The 13138-nt window shown below is 39.8% G+C and overlaps 2 protein-coding genes across 2 annotated transcripts in view; one reads left to right on the forward strand and one right to left on the reverse strand.

Annotated features, from left to right (window-relative positions):
- The first annotated feature begins 1726 nt into the window (after positions 1 to 1726).
- On the forward strand, positions 1727 to 6882 carry LOC140369436 (uncharacterized). The gene is made up of 4 exons (XM_072456784.1): positions 1727 to 1871; positions 4331 to 4422; positions 5283 to 5652; positions 6618 to 6882. The coding sequence occupies exons 1-4, from the start codon at positions 1757 to 1759 to the stop codon at positions 6842 to 6844; spliced, it is 804 nt and encodes a 267-aa protein (XP_072312885.1). The 5' UTR covers positions 1727 to 1756; the 3' UTR covers positions 6845 to 6882.
- A 615-nt stretch (positions 6883 to 7497) lies between these two features.
- Positions 7498 to 13138, reverse strand: part of usp22 (ubiquitin specific peptidase 22) — a 35865-nt gene continuing 30224 nt past the window's right edge. Inside the window, exons 12-13 of the mRNA XM_072456335.1 lie at positions 9240 to 9389; positions 7498 to 8658 (exon numbers count right to left, since the gene is read on the reverse strand). Coding sequence (XP_072312436.1) covers positions 8616 to 8658; positions 9240 to 9389 — 193 coding nt within the window. The 3' untranslated portion in view covers positions 7498 to 8615. The remainder of the gene's footprint in view (positions 8659 to 9239; positions 9390 to 13138) is intronic.

Consider the following 13138-nt stretch of genomic DNA (forward strand, 5'->3'; position numbering starts at 1 on the left):
TCTCTACAACCTTAATACACTTTTTGAATCGTTATGAGACAATAGTCAAATCCTTAAGTTGCAGAAATTCACTTCTTTCGACAATCTGGTTAAAGGCGCTGTCTTTCTTCTGTCCACAATCATTTCTACATCCTGGAGTGCAAAACTAATCCACAAGCTCTGAAATTCGAACGAGGTATGTTAATTGGATAGTTGATGAATTGTTTCCGCCACTTCACCTGCCAGTGTGCTCTGCTCATGCCAGGATTGTGTGACAACAACTGCAGGAGCTCTATAGAACACACTAAATGTTTGATGTTGGACCATAAAGTGCTTATAATAATTTGGGTCAATTAATCAGGAAGAAAAAATGGTCTAAGGGCTTTATTAGGCTCCGAGCCATAGTGTGGACATGCCTGGCTTAGATGTTTTGCTTAATAAACTTAAAATTATTACTATAGTAAAAGCAAATTGTAGAAAGGAAAAAGAAACGTTGATGATACATGTATGTTAAGTCCAATTGTCATTTCTGTGACTGTATGGGGATGTGATACTTGAGCGAGGGGAAGTCCCAGAGCACACAGAGACTTGCACTTAGACAAGAAAGTGCCCATGTTGAAACGGCACAACACAATCTGCCCTCACTTCACATCTGCACTGCACAGGTGAGTGACCCTCATTTCTCTGTCATGACCCCTAACACCGGGAATGAACTAGACTAATTAATTAGCAAATTAATGATGGCAAATGTGATTACGAATTAAATGTCTTGGTTTATGATGTATTTGGTTCCTCTTACTTAACATACAATAATGTAATCAGAATACTTCCTTTAAACTCAATAAAGAGTCAACCCTTCTCTCCTGATGAAAGGTGCATTTTTGGAACAGTATGTCCTATGTATATGCATGCCTGCACGCACACAATGCATGGATGGGTCTTTTAAATTTTTTGAGAAGATGCCAACATTTTTAAAAACAAGAATAATGTATTTATTTTCCTTGTCTTTTATTTTCTAATATTTATAAATAATTGGAAGATGTTATAAATGTTAGTTGGAATGGGACAAGATGTTCACAACTGTACAATCATATAGCCTAATCAAATTTATAACTCCATGTTAATGTTGTTGTTGTTTTTTGGGCACAATCTTCAGTCTTGGGCCTCAAATTTTATCCCTGTATATAACAGCAAATAGGTATAATTTGAGGAAATATGACTTTTTGTTGCATTGTGGTGTTGATGTTAGCCAGATTCACATACCTTTAAAGCAATGACTCATACACATTAAAATTACTGCAAAACAATGATTACAATGATTACAATGATTAATAGTTGCTTTGTAATTGTGGTTTAAATTGGAATCCTTATTTAGCCTTGGTTTATTGTAAGAGCTGAGAAAGCATTGGTGGGCGGAGGAACTTGTGTCGTCTATCATGGTTCACTGACTCAACGATCAACAGAGCGTTAAGTCCTGTGTCTGCACATCAATACAAGGTATACCACAGGCAGCAGGTATATCGTTAGATAGTGGAATAAATGCCTGAAAATATAGGTAATGTTATGATGTTAGTGTTTATTTAGTAGTTGGAAGGGTTTGGCCACATTTCTGCCAGTGAGCCCTATGGCAGGTTTGGTGTTGAATCATCACCAAGTTGGACTCAAAGGAATAATGCAATATAAAGTGCTTTGAGTATAGCTAAAAAGGTGTTCCATAAATTGAATGCAGTATAATTTTACTGTTTTGTTTGTGCATTTGTAGGTTTCAACAGGGTTCATGGCTAAGGGCTGTTCTCGCACCCAATACTGGGAGTCTCTGGTTCAATTGTGCCAGCCCTGTCACCTTACCTGCAAACGGCATCCTAGCATTGGCAGATGCAACAAGTTCTGCGGTAAGGATTTCATCTAATTTACCCGTACTCCTAAAACAGGGTGTTCTATTTTCACTAAAACAAAACAACCATGAGATACTCATGTTCAGAAACAAACATCTATCTAACCATTAAATCATTTTTCGTATCCACAAATATTTTTTTTGCATTTGAGATAAGTTTGTTGCAAGATGAGGCAAGTAAATTTGTAGAGCCCAAATTGTACACAGTTTCCCTTGGTGTACACAGACTCCAGTGTGGGTTCGGCAAGAAACCCACTTAGAAAGTGCTTAAAAATATAGAAATATAGCTGCAAGCGGCAATGATCGGCCCTCGCCACGCCGCTGCCACGCTGCCGCCGCCGCCACGCTAACGTGCCCCAATTGTCCTTTTATTACGCCTACTGTTGAATCTGTGACGCTGTCACATCTTCTCCCCTTTGTTTTACCATCAAAAAGCAATTTTATTTTTAATTCTTGGCAAAATGTGCGGCTTTGAATAAAAATATGGATAACTTTTGATGGTCCACCCCTGAAGATGAGTCTCACCAAATTTCAGGTTAATAGGGCTAACGCCCTGGGAGGAGTTCATGAAAGTCTAAAGTGTAAACATGTTCTGGCGATTTCCCCATTTAGGGCAGAGTTTAACAACTGATTCTAATTTGACACAATTCGGACTTTATCTGCGCTAACGGCAGAAATGTTAAATTTGGGAAATTTCTGAAATTCTAACTACAGAGACCGTGACAGGTATCAATGTAATTTGAATAACTTTTGATGTCCCACTCCTCAGTAGCATTTTCACCAAATTTCAGCTTTTTAGAGCCAACGCCCTGGGAGGAGTTCGTAAAAGTACGACGTTTGGAAAAAGTCCTGCTTAGCCATTTTTGAAGCAATATGGCCGACATTTGGTTGGGCGTTGCCATAGTATTATTTTTTACTTCTCTTGTCACCATCTACCTCTGCGCCAAATTTCATGATTCTACGATCAGATTTTTTTTGGGTCATTTCCCATCTCTCAATGCATTTTTGGTACATTTGGGGGCGCTGACGTGCCAATTTTTTTAATTTTAGAAAAGGGAAATAGCCAGAATGTAGAGAGGCATGATTTTTAGAGGTGTGCAAATTTTTATGACTTTTCGTCAATGTTCACTGGGTGAAAAATAGGGGGGTTGGTCCCGGGAAGAAGAAAGAAGAAAGAAGAAGAATATTCCGATGCGAAAACAATGTTTCCCATTTTTCAAATATCATAAATTATACATTTTCGGTGTGGGTCCCTGGTCACTGACGGGTACTTTCGTTAATTTTAAGTGGGCTCCGCCCACTTTGTGTTTTTGGCCCTCTATACAGTAATAATGTTAAATTTTTGCATTACATGCTTAAATGCACAGAACATGCAAGATATGGGGGACGTATTCGTGAGCTACTTAGGGCAAATGAGTGCTTTATATGGGTAAAGTGCTCGTTTAGTGCGCACTTTTGCACGGGCTTCGCCCGTTTACAACGGTAATGTTCCATTTTCCTACTACTAATTAGTATGCACGGGGCGTGCATGAGTGGAGGAGTGCGTTACTGAGTGTTTGGAAGTGGACGAGCGCTTTGCGCTCGATTTCGTGCGCACTATGTGCGCACTTTCGCAGCCGTGCTTTGCACGGCCTTACGGGACTAATAGGCCTCTCGCCAGCTTGTGGGGCTCGGACCTAACTATATGTCATGTTTTTTTTCATAACACCGTGTCAAAGTACCCATTATTCACAAGAAAAAGCTATATGCTGGAGAGTCTGTGGCAGCCAGGAGGCAAACCACTACCGCACGTTTTGGGATTGTCCGGTGCTCAAAATAAGTATTGGACAAAAATTAACAAGGCAATGCAAAAAACAATTGACATTGCCATCCCACTCAATTTTAGAACACGGTAATTGGACATAAAAAAAACCCTGATGATCAAGGACATGACTGACATAGTAGCAGACATTAGACAAATGAAAAAAGGACATTCACTTAATTTGGAAATGGACAAATTTGATAGTGGGACTTTTATTTTATTTTAAATTAAATTGTGTTTCTTTTTATGTTTATTTAATTAAGTCTCTTATTTTAATTTAAATTAAATTGTGTTTCTTTTTGTGTTTATTTAATTAAGTCTCTTTGTACTTTTATTTTAAATTTACTCTCTGGTCGTGTTGTGTTCTGTGTTTATTCTTTTTGGAGAAAAAAGAAAACAATCGATCTTACAATCAATGCCCTTTTACTCTGACCTCAGAGCACTCCGGGTGTGGGAACAGAAGCCGTGCGGGTTTGTAAAAAGATTCTGCATGAAGTCTATTTGCCGGACACTTTAAAGGCAATAAAACTTTAAGATGCACAATGTGCGGACAATGTAGAGACAAGTAGATGGTGGATACCTCAAAAGAAAAGTTACATAGTTCACTTTTATGTATAATTTGTCTTTTCAGTGATATCCCAATGTCATGAACAAAGCGAGCACTTCTACGATGGGCTTTTGCAGAAATGTGCACACTGTGCTGAAGTTTGTCGAGGTCAAAACACTGCATGCCCTCGACAATGTCTCAGTGAGTACAATTCTACTGTACAGTTGCAATATTCATATAGTATACTATGTGATCTCTTACTGCCTAGCAAAATGTCCAGTCGTGTTCAGAAATCATTATGACAACATTATTTGATTGCTTTATTTTTATAATTAATTGATATGCTCCCCCTTGAGTCTGAAATCAAGTTGGGCTAATTTGATTGATTGAGTGATTGCTTGATGAATGCAACTAAGGGTGCATTCACACTTGCACAAACACCACATTATAATTGGGCCTAAACTAGGACTAAACCAAAAACTAAATAGGGACAATGCAGGGCTAAAACAGGGCTAAAATGGGACCAAACCAAGTATACACAAGATTTAAACTGGGCTAAAACCAGGACCAATTTAGTGACATGTGAATTCACCTTAAATGTACAATAACGCTAAGGGTTCTATCCACATTTCTCTCCTCCCTTGGGTCAGCCATTGTTAAAAACTATTACAGCAAAATAGTGTAGAAGCAGTACAAAAACAAAAAGTTAAAATAATGTAATACTTCTCAACAACAAGCTTTTGTCACTTGTAGATTTAGTAACAGAGGGAAGAGGAATGGTCCTTTTTACTCAAGTAAGTGTATATTTTGAGGACCTTTTCCCCATTAAAAAGATATATTACCAATTGCTGTGGCAACAATCTTAATTTCTATCATTCTGACGCCCATGAGTAGACATCGCATTAGCTCAGCTGTAGGTTGCAACAATAAATATAGTAACGGCAAGTCAAATGTGGTCTAGTTTAGGGGTATATGGTTTTCTGTTGAATGAATGTGCAAATTGTTAGCTTTCTTTTCCAACTTAACATCTTTACAAATGACTGGAAACAATGAAGCCATAGCCACCCTTTCTTTCACCAAACATCAACCATTTTAATTTAACTAATACAAAACAAATAACAAACATTCAATGTTTTTCTACAAATGATTCATATTATGTTGATCCTTCCATAGAAACAACTCCTGCGGTTGCTGCCACTGGAAGAGTAACTACACCTGTGCAGACACTGCCCCCTGCTGGCCCCTCGGCACGCAGCCTGGACTCAAGCATCCTGGTCTACTCTCTCTGGGCTCTCTCTGTAGTGCTCGTCTTCTCTAGCCTGAGTCTGGCATTTAGGGTCTTTCTGAGGGAGGCAAGGTCCGGATCAGCCAAAACTGGCCTGAAATGTTCTCAAGGCATTTTGAACAAGGATCTTGGTCTTCCGCTAGAAGGTTGGCATTCCTCAAAACTGTCTTTTTTGTAATATAATAAGCACTGGGCCGTTTTATCCAACGGGCTAGAGCCCAAGGGCTTGTTGCTGAGCAACTGACTCTCGGTCGCCGCTACACGCAGCGGTAGCACGTGCTGCTGTTGGCGCTGATCCTCATTACCCCTCCCCTCCTGTGTCAACACTGACACCTGATTGGCTCACAGCAGCGGGCCCCAGCAGCTAATCAGAAGTGCTATTCGGGGGGATCGATAGGGCCAATAGAAGCTGTAAGTGGATGAGCTGCTATCTGACACAATGAGCACATGGAGTCCTGGATACAGAAGTAAACGAAACAGTGAGTTGTCAGACCCCAATACAAATAAAGGACTGTACAGGTAGATTTATAACCACTGTCAGTGTCTACAAATATGTGCAAGTCCATTTGCAAACTCCATACGTCAAGTTGTTTATACTCTGCCAGGTCAGAGCCTCAGAGAGTATAGAGAGGAACACAGCACGAGGTAGGCACTTCCTATGCACACACAGTGTGATTCACTGCGCCTTTGAATGCAATAAAAGAGGTCTGTGGTCAGTACTAATTCAGAATATTCAGTATTTCAAAAGCCTAAACAATAATCAATCAACTTATTTTTGATGAACAAGAAATACATGAACAAACAAATAATAGATTAAAATACTACTACATTTCATTCTCATAATAATAGTGTGAGGGAGGCCTCCATGATCTCTCAGCCCCAGGGCCTACTAACGCCTTAAGACGGGCCTTTTTTGAGGTTTCTTCACTGATTAGTGGATAATTTTGAATAGGATTAATAATATATGCCTCATAATTATGTAAATGTAAGCATTACTAAAGTACAAATAAATATTCTGTAGTGAGTTATTCTATTACAGAATTAACCACAAAATGTCCGCGTTTACATAGTGTTGAACAGGTCAACACTGCCGCCCTCTGTTGTTTTTCAGAAGTGCAGTTTGGATGTGGCCCTGGTGACAGCTCCACTCCCACTGAGAACTGCGTGTGTGTGCACTGTTTTCCTGATCCGAGCAGCCTTGCTTCAGACAATCCAATCAGAGAGTCTTGGTCAAACCAAGAGGTGGAGCAACAGAGAGTCCAGTATGGAGAAGCTGGTTGGACTCACCGGGCGATCTATAGTTCTGAGTCAAATGCTGCCAATGAGGGACCTGTGTAATCTGAAATTATATCCAATACATCATGATGGAGGTCAAATACTGGCTACATTTCTCAATCATTGGATGGAAGAAGAGAACAGCACTTCCTTTTGTTTATAAGGTTCTAGTTGGCATTTAGCCTGATTATCATATTTGTTACACCTCAGGTCAAGTTGTCAACACTTGAGGTTTCAGGACATTTTTGTCTTACAGACCCATCGTGTTAATAAAGAGGCAGGAAAAAAGGCTTTCAGACATTCTGCTCTCTTTCTGTGGATAAAACAGTCTTTTAAAATTAAATCATTATATGCCTTTCAATGATTTTAAAGCACATGTTTTATATAATTTTATCTCATAGTGTATGTGTAAAAGTGTGTTTATGTATTGGTTACTTTTATTGCATGTTTTATTTGTGTTTTTATGTTGTTTATTCTGTATTGAGTTTGAACAAGGTACCAATGAAAAAGATAACTTTTCTCATTGGGTTTTCCCTGTATAAAACAAAAAAATAAAAAATAAATGAATCCATATATATTAGGAAAACAAGACAACTACTTGATCATTAATGGATCATTTGTACTGTAATAAACATTTTTTGGAGATAAAAGCAGCCTGAGGAGAAGCAGGTCAGGTGGAATTAAAAAGATGAAACGTAAACATTAAAAGGAAAGCAGAAACTTCACATGTTTTATTTGAGTGTTATTCACACTATCCAGTTCTTGCAGCAGTTACATGTGAGGAATGACCAGATAAAACAGAACTTTGAGGTTTCGCCATAGTCTCTAACATACAAATGTACATATTGCACACATGTGAACAGTCCATCAAACTGTGATACCAGCTCAAACGGCATGCTTAATGCAAGTACTGATTCAGTACACCACATAGGACATACGCACGTGCACACTCACGTGCATACTCACGACACACACATTTGTACTCGGCACACACACAGTAGATAGAGCAACATGCGGCAGGAGCAGCTTACACTCACTGACAACACCCTTTAGTTTACTTGAAAGAGTTAGCCAACATCTCTGAAACATGGAGACCACCACCATGTACACATCACTGAAACATGAAGAGCATGTAAACATCTCTGAAACATGGAGACCATATACACATCTCTGAAACATGGTGACCATGTACACAGCTCTGAAACATGGAGACCATGTACACAGCTCTGAAACGTGGAGATCACAAACGTGGTGGACAAAAGAACAGCAACAAGCTGCAGCTGAAGCCTTTAACACATTATCTGTATTATCTTTTTTGCTTTTGTGTAGAAAAATAATGACAGCACAAACAACCAACACTAGGTTGATGAGAATGGAAAAACTAGTAGGTACAGTATGTATAAAAATAGATTTACTGCTATCATTAATCCTTCAGGACTGAATGAGGGACATTGAATTATCTACATTTATGACTCCACACATCAGTAATGAAACGCTGGCACATTGTCCATGAAGGAGGGATATAGCGCTTTGCATTCAGATCAGAATAACATTATTTGACTTTCACATATTTGGTCATGGTGCGTTGCGCAAACATGTTAAGTTGGAGTGTGCTTGATGACAGGTGCAGAGCAGTGGACAGGTGAAAGCACAGCAGCTCTGATAGGGTCACACAAGTCCTCCAGGACAAGATCAGATTCACAGTTGAATGTTGCAGATGTGTCTGCGCTGTAGTGCCAGACACACAGTCAGGACATGTCTCCTTCTGTTCTTGTACAGCCAGCTTTCTTTGCATCATATGCACAATATGCTCTTGTCAGGCTCACTCGGGCTGTTACTCGTACTCCAGGAACTGTTTGTGGTAAAACAGCAGATACCTGAAAACAGAGAATGTCAGAGAATGTCAGAGGCCCAGCCACAAATACACATGGTACATTAACATGGCCAGTGAAAAAACAGAAAACTAGAGAAAATATAGTTCAAAATATTCATTCCACAAACAATACAATTCTTGAATATCTAGGTTACGCGTAACCAGTCATTGTTTTTATGTGTTGCATAGGGACAAATAATCAGACAGACAATCTAATAATTAGACAGATGTTTTGCAAGAGTACTCTAATCATAATCCATTTGCGTATGCAAAGGGAATCAAGAGGCAAGCACTGCCTCTTTCGGGATTCTTGGAACTGTAGTTTATAGTATATTTGTACTTTAGATTTTTAGAGTAACTGTTGTATTAGGAAGAGAATGTACAATGCATTTTAAAATGACTATACTTTAACATTTTCTTTTTCATTTTTGTCTTTGCCACATTAGTTAGTCCTTTTTAAGAATAATTGTCCTCGTCAAAATCTGCACAATTGAACTATGAAATGTACCAGTTTATATGACGTTTCAATCATCTCATCCAGAAATCAGTGAATGTGGAGTGCACTCTCTCTGAAGTGGTGCTCACCCCTCACTGTCCAGCACATCCTTGATGCTGGCCTTAGTGATGATGGCGTCGTCACATTTGAACCACTGGTCCTTGTGCTGTCTGATGAAGGTGGTGTAGTGACCGCTCTCTAGTGTCCCCTGGTGGTTTACTACTGCAAACAGGCTGTACCTAATCAATGACAACAACATATTATAGTTATTGTTAACTTGTCAACTTCGAAATCTGATAATAATTTAATATCAATTGTTTTTCTCTGACTTAAGGAAAGACTAGATGCTAAATTACTTGATTATTGCAATCAATAGTCCGGAATGAAGGTTGAATAAAAAAAATTAAAAAAAAAGCAATCATTTTGAATTTATAGTGTATAAACATCAATTTGCTGTTTTCTATTATAGAAAGGATGAAAAATATGTAATTTTCCTTCCTCAAAATTGTACCTGAGCTTCTCAAATAATTTGTGGCAAGTATGTAATACATCTGTAGATAAAATGAAATACAATTTACTCAATATTGTATTCCCCCTTAAATTAGAGTTAACACTGGTGGATTGTCTAATAACTCATGTTTAAAATACATAAAATTCATTTAAAAAATAAAAATAATTAATTTCCTAACCCTGCTGAAACAACACAATTTAGTGAATTACCAAGTGAGATTTGTCAAAATCAAAAGTTTATTTTGAGAGCAAACAATTACACTGGTGGTCCTTTGGGATTATTTCTGACCCCATTTTGTTTCTTTTATGACATCTGATCATCCATCCATTCATCCATTTTCTTCCGCTTTATCCGGGGCCGGGTCGCGGGGGCAGCAGTCTAACCAGGGACTCCCAGACTTCCTTCTCCCCAAACACTTCCTCCAACTCCTCCGGGGGGATCCCGAGGCGTTCCCAGGCCAGCCGAGAGACATAGTCTCTCCAGCGTTTCCTGGGTCTTCCCTGGGGCCTCTTCCTGGTGGGACATGCCTGAAACACCTGCCCAGGGAGGCGCCCAGGAGGCATCCGGAACAGATGCCCGAGCCACCTCAGCAGCTCTACTCCGAGCTCCCCCCATGTGGCCGAGCTCCTCACCCCATCTCTAAGGGAGCGCCCAGCCACCCGGCGGAGGAAACTCATTTCAACCGCTTGTATCCGCGATCTTGTCCTTTCGGTCATTACCCTAAGCTCATGACCATAGGTGAGGGTAGGAACGTAGACCGGACGGTAAATTGAGAGCTTTGCCTTTCGGCTCAGCTCCCTCTTCACCACAACAGTCCGATGCAGCGACTGCATCACTGCAGCCGCTGCACCGATCCGCCTGTCGATCTCACGCTCCATCCTTCCCTCACTCGTGAACAAGACCCCGAGTCTGATAATGATGCGTTCAATTGTTAAGTCTGACTTCAGACTAATGCACTGCTAGCATATATATTTAGTGCAAGTTCTCCCACTTAAAAATATGAGAGGCCTGTAATTTTCATCATAGGTACACTTCAACTATGAGAGACAGAATGGGGAGAAAGAATCCAGGAAATCACATGATTTTCAACAGGGGGGGCATGGTGGCTGAGCGGTTAGCGCTCTCGCCTCCCAAGAAGGAGATCATGGGTTCAATTTCTGGGCCAGACCAACATCTCATGATCTCTCTGGGTGGAGTCTACATGTCCTTCCCATGTTACTGTGGGTTCTCTCCGGGTTCTCCAGCTTCCTCCCACCGTCCAAAGACATACATCTGTTAGGCAAAATTGGCAACTCTATGTCTCTGTGTTAACCCTGGGACAAACTGGCCCCTGTCCAGGGTGTACCCCGAGGTATATCCAAAATCACTGGGATAGTCACCTCGTTCCCAGGAGATCAGCATGTTTCACCCCTAACGGGAACAAGCGGTATAACATTAATAATTGGTCAATTTGGTCACCTAAAAAAAAGAGCAAGATTTCTGGCTCTCACAGACATGTAACTTCCTCTTCAAGAGGAAGTTTTAGCTGCACTTGTTACCCGTATTAATGGCACCTGTTGACCTGAGTTTGTGTAAACTGGCCGTGCTCAGGAGGTTTATTCTGCATGAAGTGCCACGGAATTTTTTGATTATTCTAATTAGCTTGAAATCCTATGAGGTTTTCCTTGAGGCCTATCGCCAGAACATCAGAAACTGGGAGAAAAGCGAACACCAAACAAATGTGCAGTTTGTGCGGGATTTATGTTACCATTTTAATTGGTGGTGTTCTGCACTCAATGTGTTGTTGGTACTTGAAGAATTGTTCTTGGTACTTAAACAATACAAAGAGTGTATTCTGCAACGTGTTACAACTTATGTGACCAAACAAATACCTAGCACGGTGCTTAAAGCAGCAGAGTTCGCAGATGATCAATTTAGAAACACAAAAGGGCTGTGAGTCAAATTTATCCAGCTAGATTGTGATGTTGGTGTGCGTCTCGCGCTACGCAAACTAAACAATCAAAGCTGACAGTCCACAGTCCAGTGGAAAACAGACTGCCTCACAAGCCAACTAGGCTAACATGGCTAAAAGGCCCAGCGCCACAACACCAGTTTGCCACATCTGTGAGGAATACAAGAGGAAAAAAAAAATCGAGGCATGGGTTTCGTTCCTCAATGATTCTTCTGGTGACTTTTGAAGTCTGTTGATTTGAAGAGAATGATGATTATGGCGAGATGTATTAGTTTCTGTAGTTCATGTGTTCATGTTGTGTTCGACTTGAGAGTTTAATAACATTAGAAAATTAAAGATGGCAAAATCAATATAATAAATGTTCAATGGCATTGGAAGTGTTACGAGTAGCATTCTTTAACATTAATGACATACTGAGGCCAATAAAATTATCAGAAATACTAACAAAAATGAGAAAAGAAAAAAATGACATATTTATAAGAAACACATTTCAGCAACAGAACATCAAAAAGTAACAACAATTTGGTATGAAAAATCTTACTATTCATCATACAGAGGAGGAGTTGCAATATTGATTTCGAACCGAATATTCTTTGAACAAAGACAAAGATGGCAGATATATACTGATTATGGGAACTATTAATGGAAGGGTTGTTACCCTGTTGAATGTGTATGCTCCACCAAGGAGTGATATCACCTTCTATACCAGGGGTGGGCAAACTACGGCCCGCGGGCCACATCCGGCCCGCAGAGCCTTTCAATCCGGCCCGCCAAGCTTGTCCAAGTAATATTAAAAATGTTTTTTTCTTTTTTATTTTTTGCCCTCAGGCACCTGTCTGCGCTTGTATTCTTAATAAATATTACGTGAAATGAATTAAATGATAGATTCAATAGCCTATATTTGACAGAAAAGTGATATTTTATTTGATATTTAATTCACATTAAATATCAAATATTTTTTTCACACCAATGATCGCAGGCCGGCCCTCCGCTACTTGCCTGGATTCGAATATGGCCCTCGGAGGAAAATAATTGCCCACCCCTGTTCTATACTAATATTACACTGTGTTCCAAATGATTATGTAAAGCATGTTTAAGTATTATAAAGGTCATTTTTGTTTGTTTTCCAGTGAAACTCATTGAGGGTATTGTGTCTCAGGGTTCTTTGGGTCAGTGAAATCAATCTCATACACCTGTGCCAATTAGTTTGCCAGGTAGGTCAAATTAAAGGAAAAACTACTTAAGAAGGACATAACACATTATTAAGCAGACCACCATTTTCAAGCAATGTGGGAAAAAGGATCTCTAGTGTCGAAAAGCGTGAAATAGGTCAAGTGGTTAAGGCACAGCACACTTATGCCAGGGTCCAAGTGCAGCCGGCCGATGTGATGTGAGTTCGAATCCTGACAACTCTTGACAATTTACTGCATGTCCTCCCTTCCCTCTCATCCCCCATTTCACACTATCCTCTCCTGTCTAATAAAGCCTAAGGGAAACAAAATCTAAAAAAGAAAGAAATGGTTGAA

The sequence above is a fragment of the Eucyclogobius newberryi genome, unplaced genomic scaffold (assembly GCF_026437365.1).
Source record: "Eucyclogobius newberryi isolate DKJ021-1_F unplaced genomic scaffold, fEucNew1.0.hap1 SCAF_20, whole genome shotgun sequence".
NCBI lineage: Eukaryota > Metazoa > Chordata > Actinopteri > Gobiiformes > Gobiidae > Eucyclogobius > Eucyclogobius newberryi.